Genomic DNA, 16,200 nt, shown 5'->3' on the forward strand with positions numbered 1-16,200 from the left:
TTCAAATGGACAAATCCAAAATGTAATAACAATATTTTCTCATTTTGGTCATTTTGATATTTCCATCTATTTTTGAATTCTTTAGAAATGTTGTTTCCCAAATGTTTGAGAAGTGTTGTTAATCACCCAAAATGAGAAAATAACGCGGTCGATCTTATCAATGCATAATTTTGTTTCCTAAATGTTTTAGAAGTGTTGTTAATCACCCAAAATGGGAAAATAACGAGGTTGATCTTATCAATGCATAAATATATTATCAACCTGAAAATAACGAGGGTATCTATTTTGGTAAAGGAGATAGTCCACCCACAACTTCTTATTTAGATCAGACAATTTATTTCTTAGAATTGATCTCTAGGATCTCTGAGAGCCATCAAATTTTAGGTTATTTTGGAAATATATAATTAACATAGGGATGCCGCGTGCCCCAAAACCCACCCAAAATGTGAATTCTTCCTACAATGTTATGAGTTTGCAACAACCTCAATTCTATCAACATTCTTTGTCCATATAAATTAGGAATTGATTATTTTGTGTAGATCTTCAAGAAGTTTGGAATGACACAATGATGACCAACATGTGTTTTACTGTGTATTTGAGCAGGTGGATTTAATGGGTGATTACTATAAAGCTGGGGATAATGTGCAGCATGGGATTCCCATGGCATTCACTGTTACCATGTTGGCATGGGGAGCCCTTCAATACATAGATGAACCTGCAGTAGTGGGAGAGTTGGAGAATGTTAGGGATGCCATTAAGTGGGTAATTGACTATTTCATGAAAGCAAGCGCCACCGAAAACTAGTAGCGGGAGACTTGGAGAATGTTAGGGATGCCATTAAGTGGGTAATTGACTATTTCATCAACGGGAGAGTTGGAGAATGTTAGGGATGGCATTAAGTGGGTAATTGACTATTTCATCAAAGCAAGCGCCACCGAAAACCAATTGTGGGTTCAGGTGAATTAATTACTATGCCAACTAAATTTACTCAAGGATCACAACAAATGGGTAAAATTAATTACAAACCATAATTAAGTGGTAGATCCAATTGCAAACCATAATTGTTGGGAGAATCTAGACAGGATAAACACTCTAAAGACTTTGTAAAAAATAGATACATCCATTCATGAGATAGAAATTGCAGCAAAGACTGATGCAACACTGGCTGCTTCCCCATCATCTTTGCAGCCATTGACAAACCTTATTCCATTCTCTTGCTCAAAAGAGCTAATTTGATATAAGATTATACCTCTTCTAAAATCATCTTTACTCATTTAAAACAGTATGTGATTACATATTTTAGAGATTTTAGAATTTGATGGTTATACTTAGTACAACTCTTTCGTTTTGCTCACCAATACCGCGAAACATATGATGGAGAATGACCTCCTTATTGCTCTCTCTTGGGGTATGATGTATCTTTCCCAAACATTATAAATAAAATTCTTTTTCACTTCACACCATTATTTATTTAAATGGTAGAGTGACTAATTTCATGACCTCTTCTTATTATTCCTCTACCAACTGGCATGCAGGACGAGCTTCCATGGGCAGCGGTGTGGCTATTTTTGTACTTGTAATGAGTATGAGTTCAATTGGAATCTCAAATGTGCAGGAGTTCAAATCCACCTGTCTAGCATAATTCCATATCCACATAAACATATTAATCACCCAATGTTCAATGATTAAAAGTTTAAGTATGATCACATGACCTTCAATTGACCACATCATCATAAAACTAATAATCCTGGCAGTTATATTTCTCCAGAGAAACCAACCTAGAAGTTTACAGAGGCCTCTACTAACCGGCATGCAGGACGAGCTTGCATTGGTAGTGGTGTGGCTATTTAGAGCAACTGGATTGCCATATTATACCAAATACATACTCCATTATAATGTTTATACTTGCAATGAATATGAGTTTAATTGGAATCTCAAAGCAGTGGTGTGGCTATTTAGACCAACTGGATTGCCATATTATACCAAATACATACTCCATTAGAATGTTTGTACTTGCAATGAATATGAGTTTAATTGGAATCTCAAAGCAGTGGTGTGGCTATTTAGAGCAATTGGATTGACATATTATACCAAGTACATACTCCATTAGAATGTTTGTACTTGTAATGAGTATGAGTTCAATTGGAATCTCAAATGTATAGGAGTTCAAATCCACCTGTCTAGCATAAGTCCATATCCACATAAACATATTAATCACCCAATGTTCAATGATTAAAAGTTTAAGTATGATCACATGACCTTCAACTGACCACATCATCATAAAACTAATAATCCTGGCAGCTATATTTCTCTAGAGAAACCAACCTAGAAGTTTATAGAGGCCAAACAGAGGAACATGTGTTCCTTTGCTTAGTTCTTCCACAAAGTCCTCTATTTAAAAATTCCATCACAAAGTCCTCTATTTAAAAATTCCATCACACCAGGTAATTGAAAGTTTCTCCCTCTTATCTTATGCTCCAAATTTCAAAATTAAGCTCCTTAACAATGATTGTATCTATTTCACTTGGACTTGAGGGTTGTTTGTTATAGATGGTGAAAATACACAATATGGTACATGCACATCATTCCATTAATCTCCTTAACAGTGATTGTATCTATTTCACTTGGACATGAGCGTTGTTTGTCAGAGATGGTGAAAATACACAATATGGTACATGCACATCATTCCTTGTCATTCCTCGTGTCACTCTCTGGTGACTTACTCTCAAGATATAAGCAATGTCTCCAACGTGACTATCAAACCTATTAACCAAGCATTCTTATTTTGTTTTCCAAACAATAAGTACATATACACATTATAAATTCTTATTGTGTTTTCCAAACAATAAGTACATATACACATTGTAATTTTCTAAGTGTTATAAAATATTTAATTAACCATCTATCACACTTGCATATCCATTCTAGCTTTCTAAGAGTTTAAGAGATTGAAAGTTACATAAATTTGATTTGTTTTTTCATATTAAAATTTGAAAAAACTAGTAAAGTAGTAGCTCACAAATCCACTTTGTATATTGTAAATTACAGTTAGATTACATTTTGGGCAAGAATCTTGCTGGGCTTAATGCTACTCTTTCCTATGCTACTGTCTTAGGGCGTTTCTTTTGCAACATTTGGTGCAATTGCTAGTTTAGCTATATTTAAACTAAACTACAGGTACTAGCTACTATGTAACACTTGTTAATTGCTACTATTATCTGTTATATATTTTAATGTGATATGTATATTATGATTTTATTTTCGCTAAAAATTTATTTGTAATTTTATTATTTAACACAAAATTACAAATTAACAAATTGAATTTTATTATTTTATTAATTTTAACTTTTTCCTCACACTACAACATCTCCACTCTATATTCTTTTTAACCTTTTTTATTGGTTTAATTGAGCAGACATGTAGTATTTACAAATTCTTTGCTTCTTATAAATTGAACATATTAATATAAATTCAATCTATTGAGTCACATGTAAAAATGTTTAGATACTTTCTTGAATAAACTATTTAATTATGCATGTTAATATATATATATATATATATATATATATATATATATATATATAAACTTGATCATAATAAAATGCTTTAATGGGAAAAAAAAAATTAAAAGTAAAAAATTTCAATTACTTAATAGAAATAAAATGTATAATTCATTTATTTCCTAATATAAAATTGATATGTGATATTTACAAATAATACTAGATTCAATATGAATTATAAATTAAATATTTAGATATGCAAAACTCATATTTCAAAATATATTAATAATAACCAAAAAACAATTTAATATAAAAATGTAATCTATTAATTATATATATATATAAAATCTCAAAAAAAAAACTTATATTTCCATATAAAAATATACATGTAATAATTTCAATAAACTATATAAATTTATATTTATGAGCACAACCTCCAAAGATTTGCATCACTAAACTTCACCTGATAAACCATAATAGGTTTTTTATAGAAAATTGATCATCACTATATTTAACTCTAACTCTATGTAGATATCATTGCCTTAAAACTACTTCGTCCTTTTTTTCCTTGCAATATATGTGCTAAAGGAGGAGCCACTAACATATCGAGTGAACAACCAACCTAGATTCCCCATTCTCTACATCTTTTTCACTTATAAAAATTTGCGGTTACAAGAGTGCCCATGAACCATGATACCTCTCATTGATATTGTGCGTTGCGAGAATCCGATAGGCATATGTTTAATTAAAATCAAAACTTTGCCAGCTCCACTTCACTAATCCAGATTTCGTCCATTTTAATTATTTTTTCAAGATGTGATAGAATTGTAAGCTTTAACTATACAATTAACATAGAAATTTGCCAACTCCATTTCACTAATCCACGTTTCGTCCATTTCCAGAATTGATAAGGTTGCAAGTTTTAACTATGCAATTTTTACAACAAGTGTACAAAAGAACCTCATCCATTTATACCTTCAAAACTCTAACTATAAAAATGAAAAATTGCATATCTGTAAAGGAATCAGACCCTTTAATATATCGATGCCAATATTGTTTTTTAATTTATTATTCGTCTTTTTATTTAATGATTAATTTACTTTTATTTTTAAATTAATGTGTCAAAATGACCTTCTCAACGCCAAAAGAACAATATTTTTATGAAAGTAGTTAAAAAACATAAATTCTGGTGACCTTTTATTTATAACTCTCTTTTATTGGATTGAATTCTGTGAATTTTATATGCTTTTAAATTATGAACACTGGGATTGAGGCTTTTCATTACGCTATTCTCAACTCATTCATTTCTCAACTACCACCCACAATCCTGTGAGTGATATTTCCCCAACTCCCACCCAGCTTCCTGTCAGTGATATTTACCCAGAACCTTATGTAAACATTTGGCGATGCTCATTTCCATATTCGCCGTCATGTGTATGATGCTCCGGGATAGCCTTACGTAAGCACGTAAGCATTCATTTTTAATCTCACGCAACTGTGCCAAGTACCATGTATCAGTGCCAAAAAAACCTACGTTATCGAAGAGTGAGCTCCCACATAAATGATCATGCCAAACTTTACTGCAACCACGTGTTGTGCAATAATATAAGTCTTCGAGTTCATACACATGCAGAATATTTTCTCTTATAAATCCTGCTTCTTCCCTTCAAAAACTTCAACCTGAGTCGTTCTAACTTTGTTGAAATATTGTGATATCAATTTCTTCTGTGAGGATTCTGTAATTGTGCCAATGGCTCACGTCGAATCTGAGATCAGGAAGGAAAATGCCATCGTAGTTAGAGGAGACGAAACATTGAAGATAGTCATGGATATGATGGAATTGTATTGCCTCCCTGGCGGCCTCATGGCAATGAAAGATGTGTTGGAGGCGGGAATAGTGGAGGAGACGGGTCAAGTTTGGATAAAGCAGAAGAGTGAGTGTAAACACCACTACAAGAAAGCCGACAAACATGTCAAAGTCTCAGCGAATGTGACGTGCAAGGTAGAGAAGTACAAGGTCAAGAACATCAAGGGTGTGATGGCTAGGGATATGATGTTATGGGTTCCCATTTGTGAAATGGAGGTTGACAAGAGAAATCCTGGCAAGATACATTTCAGAAGCATTGGTGGCCTCACCAGGACTTTCCCGGTTGAATACTTTGCCAGAGGGGAGTAGGAGTAGTAGAATTATTTTTCCAATGTTGTCCTACCGTTGTTGTGCTTTAATATCTGCTAGGGTAGTAGGAGTAGTAGAATTTTTTTTCCAATGTTGTCCTACCGCTGTTGTGCTTTAATATCTGCTGTAATTTGTTTTATGTGATCAGTGTTATTGGATGAAGTAGGATTTTGTATTGCATTTCCTTTCAAAAGTCTGATGGTGTTATGTAATGCTGCTGTTTGTGTGCTCTGTAATCTGAACTACTCATCATTTGTTTATTGAATTCACGCACTCTGCTTGATGTATGCACTATATTTGCAACCGAATAATGTCAAAATTTCATCGTTTATATTCCTTGCAAGAGGTGCTTATCCTCCTGTTCAATAAATGTTGACTTTCAACTTTTGGAAGGTTATAGCTATCCCACTATCGGTATAGATACAGCCATGCAAACGCTATCGTAATTTATTAGCTATGTTATCCAATAACTCGAAAAAAAATACAGCCATGTAACCACTCACATAATTTATGTTAACCCCCAACCTAGATCTATGTAGGGGGGAACAGTCATTGTATATTTTGATATAATCATAATAACGCTTTACAGCGAACATTGATCGTTTCAGATGAATCACCTGCTCCGGACAAAAATGTGAGACTATATATTTATCATTCTCTCGCTCGGAGAGAGAGACTACCTTCTAGTTTGGTATACTTCTTTGGTTTGAAAGACGATTAATGCTCTAAGAATTACGTAACCGTGCACAGTGTCATAAAATCAGTGATACTTGTGAAATTTATTTGATTCTAATAAATATTAGTGAAAGGAATATGTAGTAATCCTTATTATTTTTCATATAGTTTTTTCAATATTTTTTGGGTGGTTATTATTGTTAATAAGTGAACATATAGAGATAAATATAAGCATAGCGTTGTTAGTTATTTAATTAGATTTATATGGAAGTTTTTACAATTTGAATTAACTTTCACGAGCCATGATAATTTGTGAAAATGGATTTATCAAGTATATGATTAAAAATAGAAAACTAATATTTTTTCCAAAATTTTGGAATGTATAAAACATTAATAAAAAATAATTATGTGAATTTCATTATATTAATATGTAATAAATTAATGTAATAATAATATATGTTAAATATTTAATAATATTGGAATGAAAATATTATGAATGCACGAATGATTATATACATTTGTATGCGAAAACTAATAGAAGATCGTACCTCTTAATATTGATTATGTGAATTTCATTATATTAATATGTAATAAATTAATGTAATAATAATATATGTCAAATATTTAATAATATATGTCAAATATTTAATAATATTTGAATGAAAATATTATGAATGCACCAATGATTATATACATTTGTATGTGAAAACTAATAGAAGATCGTACCACATGCATATAAATAGGTTATATAGATTACATAAGTTTATAAGGAAATTGCTATGTTTGGAGCATGTGGAATTAATTAAGGAATTTATTTTTTCAAACCAGAGTTTAATTATGTTATGAGTGGGTTTTTATTTAAGGTTTTTAAAGATATCTTATTTGGACGGAGCTTTAGTTTTCATATATATTATTTTTTTTATTTTTGTTAGGCAAAAAAATTGAACCTATGATCTCTCAATAGTAAAGATGCTTTTACAAAGAGAAGTCAACAAAGTAAACTAACCATTAAAATTATTAATAATTTGGTATTATAATTTAATAATATGTAATATTTAAATTTTTTATTGCATTATAATATTTAAAAATGAATAATAAAAAGTATTAATTTATATAAGAAATATGAAAAAACTTTTTAAATTAAGAATGAATTATTTACTATAAATTTATTAACTAATTATATAAAGTATTAGTTCAATTGGTTGAGTTCCACTGACTTAAATATCTACCCTTAAAAAATATTAGAAATTCATTAAAAACTCTATTAATTTAACCTATATCATATAATCTATTTCACTAGATCCGTGTAAAAACTTCCAGATGTATATCATAAAAACATTAAATGAAATTAAAATGTTAAAATGTGATATATAAAATATGGGTATTAAAATGTTAAAATGTGATATATAAAATATGGGTACGTGGAAAGTCATAGGTTCAATAGTGAATATTATAATGCTCTTACTCTTATTCATGAAAAGTATTGTGATGAATATAGTGAGTGTGGAACTTAAATAATGCCAATAAAAACCATATTGGAAACATCTGTTTATAGATTATTGTGAATATATATATATATATTTTTTTTTTTATAATAAATTTATTTATGAAATACTTATTAAAATTTTATTAATTTGTAAATAGTTATTAATCAAATTTTATGATTATATTAATATATTTTAGGTTAACTTTTTTATATTAATAATTATGGTTTAATAAGATGTGAGGAAACACTTTACTAGTATTATTATAATGGGTCAAATATTTTTTTTGGAAATGAGTCTCGATTGTCCCACCAAACTAAGTTGGAGATAAGAATATGAGAATAAAACATTATAATTCCACTAAGATTATAAATAAATTAACTAATCATATATGAGAACAATAATGTAGCGTCTGATGCAAGGTCTCCATTTGACTCCCTATTAAATTGTAATAAATTACTCCCTATTAAATTGTAATAAATTATATTTGTAGTTATTAATTTCAGTATGGATATTTAATTAGCCTAACAAATTAAATTAGATAAATTGGAAAAAAAATGCATTTTATATCTACTTTATTTTAATTAATGATGATGCCAAAGTAGCTAAGAGATAAATGAGATCCTAAAGTGACAATGATACACTAAGTGTAGAATAGTAATGAGGGTTAATGGTTCACCTTATACATAATTTCCTTTCCAAAAACATTCTCATCTTTAAATTTGAATTTGAATCTCCCACTCATTTTCCCTCTTTCTCACATCATTAAATTTGAAAATTAGTTGGTTCAAGTCTTCGCTTCAAAAATTTATTGAGCATAAGTGGTAATATAGGGAATGAAAAAAACATGTCCATGGAAAATTATGGGTAATCCAAACTTGAATGAAAAGGAAGAAAATCATGATTTTAGTGGCATAAATGAGTGTGGAAGAGAGTTGAACTTGCATGTAGAGAAGAGGGAGAGGAGATCCACTCACAAGAAGCGCCAATGGCTTTGTGATACCAACTTATAACTTTGGATTGCACCCTAAAATCATGTGTGGATTTCACTGTGAAAAATGAACTAGCGAACAAAAAAGATAGGGCATCGTTGGGTGCACAAGAAAGAGTTGTAAGGAGGAACTACTCGAGGGTTTAAGGAGGCCCTATTTGAGGGATTGTGTGATAGTAAGGAGAGCTCACTCTTATGCCAGGTAGAACGAGTCAAACTACTGCCTACCACATTGTGCGGTTCTTCAAAACTAGTGAGGAGTTTACCTTGTGGGGTTATTCATCGACTAATTGTCTTTATTGAAAATTATCCAAGAGTATTCAAAATTTTGTGGTATCATGCTTTAGGTAGGGAGTGGCTAGTTATAGTGAGGATTAGTGCAACCAACCTCACAATGGAATGGAAAAGTGCTCACTCTTAATCAATTTGTTGGGTAACTTGTAAATTCTAATAATTGGTATAATCTTGCCATAAAATTTATTTACAACCCATTTTATTTTATGTGTTATACATGCATTTGTGGATAAAACCTAAATAATTATAGTAACATGTAGTGAAGAGACATATTATATGTAAATTTGCAATAAAATTCAAGAATGTATAATTTAATTTGTTTTATATATTTTTAGGACTTCAAATGATAATATTTACATATTTTAAAATTTCAATAATATTAATAGTAGTATTAATGTCATAAACCTATAAATAATATGACTTGAATATTGATATTACTAATAATGCTATAAAACTTTTAAATAATATGCCTTAAATAATAATGGTTTTTCTGTTGAAAACATAATACTATATTAAATTAAAAGCTTAATTGAGATGTTAGCTAAAGAGTTAATGACCTCATCCTTGCTAGAATAATCTCATTTTATTCATATGCAACTAAAATGTTATGAGCTTAAGTGTTAGAAAATGTTGGGAGACTACCATAACCAAAATCATATTAATCGTGTAGCTAATGTCACCATGTTTATGGCGTTATGGACTTATATAATTATTTATCAGAGGCGTAAACATTGTATTTTATGTTATAAATTTACTTTTACGATTTTTGTATGAGTAAGAAATAATGGCTGATTGAACTGAAGTTTTGTGAAGAGTATAAATACTCTATTTTTGGGAATATTACTAAAATTGTAAGGAATTATTGAAGAAAAATCTAACATACCCTTGGTAATATTACTAATGTTTCAAGGAATTATGGAAGAAAAATCTAACATTTGTGGATGTATAGCATAAATTTATTTTTCATGTGATAGAACTTGTTTCCCAATAATATCTTGATACATAATTGAACATACAAATATTTGAAAGATCTAATTTAAGTGTTGGAGAACCCCATATCACACGATAACATTTTTTCTTGAGGCGTTGTATATCAGATCACAAGTTTTTATACTATGATACACGACACACCAAACTTTTTCAAGGTCATGACCATGGGTCAAGGTGAGCAATGAACTCATGAGAAGGTAGAAAATGGTGAGCAATGTAATGAATCAATGTAAAGGGATAATATTTTACCAAACGTGTAGAAGATAGCTTTTGTAGGCATGATGTATTCTGAATTAAAAAAATTAGCTCTGATACATCAAAAGCCCAAAATTTAAATTTTTAGATAAAGGATACAGGAAAGTATGAGAGCCTGATTTGTTGTCTTACAATATTTTTGTCAGAGTCTCGGCAAATGTGACGTGCAAGATAGAGAAGTACAAGGTAAAGAACATCAAAGGGTGTGATGGCTAGGGATATCATGTTATGGGTGCGTATTTGTGAAATGGAGGTTGAGAAGAGAAATCCTGGAAAGATACATTTCAGGAGCATTTGTGGCCTCACTAGGACTTTCCCGATCGAATACTTTGCCAGAGGGGAGTAGTAGTAGAATTCATTTCCCAATGTTGTTCTACTGTTGTTGTGCTTTAATATCTACTGTATTTTGTTTTATGTGCTGAGTGTTGTTGGATGAACTAGGATTTTGTATTGGTTTTCCTTTCATAAGTCTGATGGTGTTATGTAATGATCATGTTTGTGTGCTCTGTAATCTGAACCACTTATCATTTGTTGATTGAATTCAAGCACTCTGTCTAAAGTGCACACTATGTTTGCGACTGAATAATGTCAAAATTCCAATGTTCATATCCCGTGAAAGAGGTGCCAATCTTCGTGTTCAATAAAGGTTGACTTTCAAGTTTTGTAAACTTTTAGCTATCTCACAACGGGTGTAGTTAAAATCAAATCGTCAACATATAAGATAATAATAAGCAATTTACTTTCTATCAAGATGTGATTGAGGTTTGCATCCACTTCATTTTTGGTGAAGTCTAAAACGATGAGATAACTATCGATCATGGTGTACCAAGCACAGGGTCTTTATTTGAGATCATACAATGCTCGGTTGAGTCTACTCACATGGGACTCCCGTTCAAATATCTCAAAACATTTTAGTAGTTATAGGCATGCTATGCATTTGATCTGTATGTGAGGATATGCCTTCCTTCTTACCAAACAGTGATTCATCAATAAGATGTTTTTCAATCATCAAATTGATCCACTCATCATGAGGTATATAAGTCTCATCAAACATGATTTCTGCATCTAGACTACAATAACGGATGTGTTTTCATCATCACAAGTTTCAGTTACACACACACATTCATCACCCATCATTGTATCTTCAGTTTCACAATCAAATATGGGATCATTTTCAAGAGCAATATCTTGAGCATCATTGCCATCATTCAGATAGTATTTCATTTCTAGAACATTGCATAAGAATTTTGCAATAAGAACCTCTCCATATTCATATATTATGATGAGTATGATGTTGTCATCTAATGTAGATGTTATAAGAGTTAATGCTGATGCATCTCCACTATCATTAATAACATCTTCAACATAATCCAGTAAATTCACCTTTCATAATATTGTTTTCATTTCATTTTCCCATATTTCATAATTCATACCTAAAAACGACCGTAAATTTAACCATTTAATAATCTCACCGAGTTCCAACTCTGCATCTTGATCAGCTACTAGTCCATCATCGTCAACCTGAAACACATCACTAAATTCAGCAAAATAATAATTTTCATTTCTCTTTTGATGCTTTCACCTTAGTTTTCTACGAGACTCTTTCAGTTTACTTTGAAGACCCATTTTCTCCCCTATCAATTTAGGATCTAGAAATTGATCCACCACAGTCAAATTCTCCACAAGCACTCGAATATTTCCGCTAGCTCTATGGCTCCACAGACAGATCAAACAGTCTCCTCTCAGGGGAAATACGCCTCTCTAGCGGAATTTTGAACGTAGACACCACTCCACACACACAATGAGAGATTTCCTCACACTGCTGGCAGCATCCCGCGGCTCTCACCAGCCCCATGCAGATCACTTCACAGGGAGTTCCTCAACAGCATCCATAGCTGCCTCCTCAACATCAAATCCTCACACAGATATTCACGCAAATCTTTATGATCTTCTTCACAATTTGCTCAATTGTGCAACAGATCTTTCTCTTCTCGTGTCTCCTCTTCACACAAGCGGCCACCAATTTGCATCGATCCACAACACGTAGGGCAAATCTCAACACCATGGACTTCTCACCAATAATCCATGCAATGGCCTCCACTATGTTGCCTCCTCCATAGGCCACCAACACTGGTTGATCCCTTCTCAATCTGCGCGTACTTTCCACGTTTGGACAACACCCAAAAGTCCACAGCCCTCTTGTTTGTGCTCCAAACAGATGTTCCCGACACCGGATCACGCAACTAGTTCAATGATGTGTGACCTTAAAAAACGATCTAAAAAAAAAAAAAATGTTTCTCCATGGTCACTGGAATCAAAAACTTTGTTTAACAATAAAAACAACAGCTCCACTCAATCAATGTGGCACACCATGATTCTTTGCCCACTACAGGCACTTCTATCAATAGGTCAAATTTTGTCACATCAGGTTAAGACTACCGCCAAAGACCACCCACGCAGTTTTGAAATCAAGCTTCCAACAAATTCCAAAAAGAAAACAAGCCTCCTGCAGAAAAAAAAAATCAGCAGCAAAAGTTTCTCCTCAGCCTCGTCTGCACCAGGCCTCCACTCTCTCACTCACTCGATCCATGCTCACCGCACAGTGAGTTCTCGTTCGCTCATGATTTGAGCTCTAAACAAGCAGATCGGATACTTGCAGCTCACCAGCACTCGACTCTCTCCCAATGTTTTGGTGTGGGCTCAAATCCATGTAATGACACTTAAGATCAGCCACGATGCTTATTGTGGTGACAGGCCGGAATTCTGCTTGACCACTGTTGTAATTGCCAACCTCCAATAGAAAATTCGTGGGGATGGGACTCTCAGCAGCCACATATCTTTATTACGATCTGAACTATAATGTTTGGTGCACTTGTTTGAACAGACGAGAAAGAGATCCATGATCCATCCAAGGACAAACTCATCTCTTGTATTCCGGGATTGACAACACTCTGCCTCAAAGATCTACCCAACTACATGACAGGACCAGACTCCTCCGAATTTATGTTTCAATACTTCTTAAACGCGGGAAAGAGCACGCACCAGGCTTCACTAATTTTGGTTAACAGTTTCGACGATTTAGAAGGGCCGGTGTTGAGGGACCTCAACAATAAATTGTCAGGAAAAGTACTGTCTATCGGTCCTCTTTTACTGTCGGCAGGGGATACAACAGTGAACACCAACATATGGAAAGAGGAAACTCAGTGCCTTGAATGGTTGGACGAACAGAGAGTATCGTCTGTAGTATATGTATCCTTTGGGAGTATTACAGTTCTATCGGACGAGCAGTTGGCAGAGTTTGCATGGGGATTGGAGGCGAGCAATCAACCCTTCTTGTGGGTTATTCGACCGGACCTCATTCAGGGGCAGTCTTCGGCAGTCCCGGCCTTGCCTTCCCAGCAAAGGCAAAATACTCAATCTGCAGCCACACTTGTAATCAGCAAGTAGCACACAATGTCACTGTGCCCATGGCATGTGGGGTTCTCGGCCTCTCGCCTTTTCCTTTGCTTGCAGATCATGCAGGTAGATCACGCCTCCTGATCCACCACAAGCACGCCTCATGCTGTCTTCTCCACGGCCTCCGATCACCTCAGCGGCCTCAAATGTATCCACGCCAACGGCCTTCAGCTCTTTCTCGCAGAGGCTCTATCGTCGGCGACAGAAACAATCCTCCACGCAGTGAGCTACGGTGTGAGAAGCTTCTGCAAATGTTCGCTTCCTCGGATGCTTTGCAACAACCTCCTCATCAATCGACAGTCTAGCAAGACATCCTCAAACACGCAACTTAAAAAAGTTGACGCGATTTACCACTGCGCACTCACAAAGGTCTTCGCAAATGTACACCACATATATGCGACTATCAATAAAATGAAAATGTGCAGAAGGGTAACAGTGGAATCGGCTCGTTTTTGCACTCATCACTTGCGATGATTTCGGCTCAGTCGTGCCCTTCGCTCAGCTTACAGGATCGACAACCTTGAAGCTCTAGTGCCATAATAAAAACAGAAGAGATAGAATATAAACTATATATTAACTTGTCTCTCCAAGTGAGATACCTGGAGAGTGTACAAACATTCATACACGCCCTATATTACATTGAGTCAGATGAGCCTCAAATATATATGCTTTCCCAATATTCAGTGGTTTGAACCACTCCCTAACAAATAGGATCTCAATCCTATTCTAAAGAAACAAACATTTAAACATAGAAAAGCTAACTTTCTCCATTAATGCTAACATGTTCTGGAATTAATTTTCAATCCAGATGGACACTTGAACCTTGATTTAGAAGCAATTATCAACTCCGGGTAACAATACAGTCCATGCTATAATAAGAAGTAATGAATAACACCTAAAACATTAGGAATGGTTTTCCTCTCTTTAACTAATAAATTTGAATAACACCTAAAACATTTGGAACGGTTTCCTTTCCTTAACTAATAAATTTGAAGACCCATATTATAAGAATCCAATTTGTAGCCTGAATAATTGAACCAAATACCCTTGCTCAAGAAGAGAGTGGACCATGGCGACAGAAAAGAACCTAGAAAAAAGAATCATCCAGAAATAAGGAATCTTTTCGTTGAATTTCGACGCCCAAAGACCGGTATTAAGCAACACCCTGCAAAAGAGCGAGGGAGAAAGGTTTATGGTTCACTTTTCCTAATGTAAGAATCTCTGCCATAAAGAATACCTATAAGCATGTGAAATCGGTAGATTAGATGGGCCACTGATTAGATGGCCTATTCTGTCGATTATGGTTCATTGAAATTTGAAGACGAGCAACAAAAATATCTTCAAGAAACACGAGAATCGAGGGTGTTTTTCAAAACACAAAATGTGTGTTACCTTCAAACGATGCGTGAACAGGTCCGTTTCTGAATTTCCAGATACATTTTCCATGATCTGTATTTTTTTTTACCATGAACGATGGGCCTTGCAACCCTGACTGACACCTTTCTAATAGAATCCAACGCCAGCCGATTTGGATCAGAAATTGAAGAATTGAATTCAGACTCATCGATCTTGGAATTCTTTTTCGTCGAAGTCAAAAAATATGATCGTCCAACTGCGAAATATTCAATTGAATCATTGTCTGACGATTTCAAAATATCAGGCTTCGAGGGGCTTTCGAGTGGAAGAATCTTATCCATCGAAAGCGGGTGCCTGAAGAAGAGGAAACGAGGGCATCCCTAGAATCCTTAGTAGCATAACCAATAGTGGAAGCATGGGTTGAAGACCTCCTATCCTCTTCGTTCGAAAAAACTTGACTGAAGAAATGCAAGGAAGAGGCTCCCAAATGATAGGAAGAGGCTCCCGCCGAATTGGAGCTAACAATATTGATCTTCTTCTAGGAAGAGGTTCCTACTGAATTGTAGCTAACAATATTTATCTTCTTCAATCTGATAGTAGAGGTTATTTTAATTGTCAAACGGCGGGAGCTAACAATATTGATCTTCTTCTAGGAAGAGGTTCCTACTGAATTGTAGCTAACAATATTTATCTTCTTCAATCTGATAGTAGAGGTTATTTTAATTGTCAAACACCAAAATCAATGTTTCACAATAACACTGGTGGCATGGATGTTTCACAATAACACTGGTGGCATGGGAGGGACTTCTTTCCAGATGGAAATGCCTTACAATATAATTATTATTATTATTATTTATGATATAAAACAAAATTAAAATATAACAAATCAAATTTTATTATTTTTATTGCTTGTCTCAAAATTGTTTATTTGCACTAAGAAGGATTCACGAGAACATAAAATATTTTGTAGTTATTATTAGTATTATTGTTATTATTATTTTTTTATAGTTGACATTAAAAATA

The 16,200-nt window shown here is 33.5% G+C and overlaps 1 protein-coding gene across 1 annotated transcript; it reads left to right on the forward strand.

The window, feature by feature from the left end:
• The first annotated feature begins 5,196 nt into the window (after window positions 1-5,196).
• On the forward strand, window positions 5,197-5,676 carry LOC149195800 (uncharacterized). Its single transcript, XM_089408825.1, has one exon. It carries the CDS (start codon window positions 5,251-5,253, stop codon window positions 5,674-5,676), a length of 426 nt encoding a protein of 141 aa, XP_089264951.1. The 5' UTR covers window positions 5,197-5,250.
• Window positions 5,677-16,200: the final 10,524 nt, after the last annotated feature.

Source organism: Pinus tabuliformis, chromosome 2_2, assembly GCF_031772625.1.
Source record: "Pinus tabuliformis cultivar Carrire ecotype Pingquan chromosome 2_2, CPIR1, whole genome shotgun sequence".
In the NCBI taxonomy this organism is placed as follows: Eukaryota; Viridiplantae; Streptophyta; class Pinopsida; order Pinales; family Pinaceae; genus Pinus; species Pinus tabuliformis.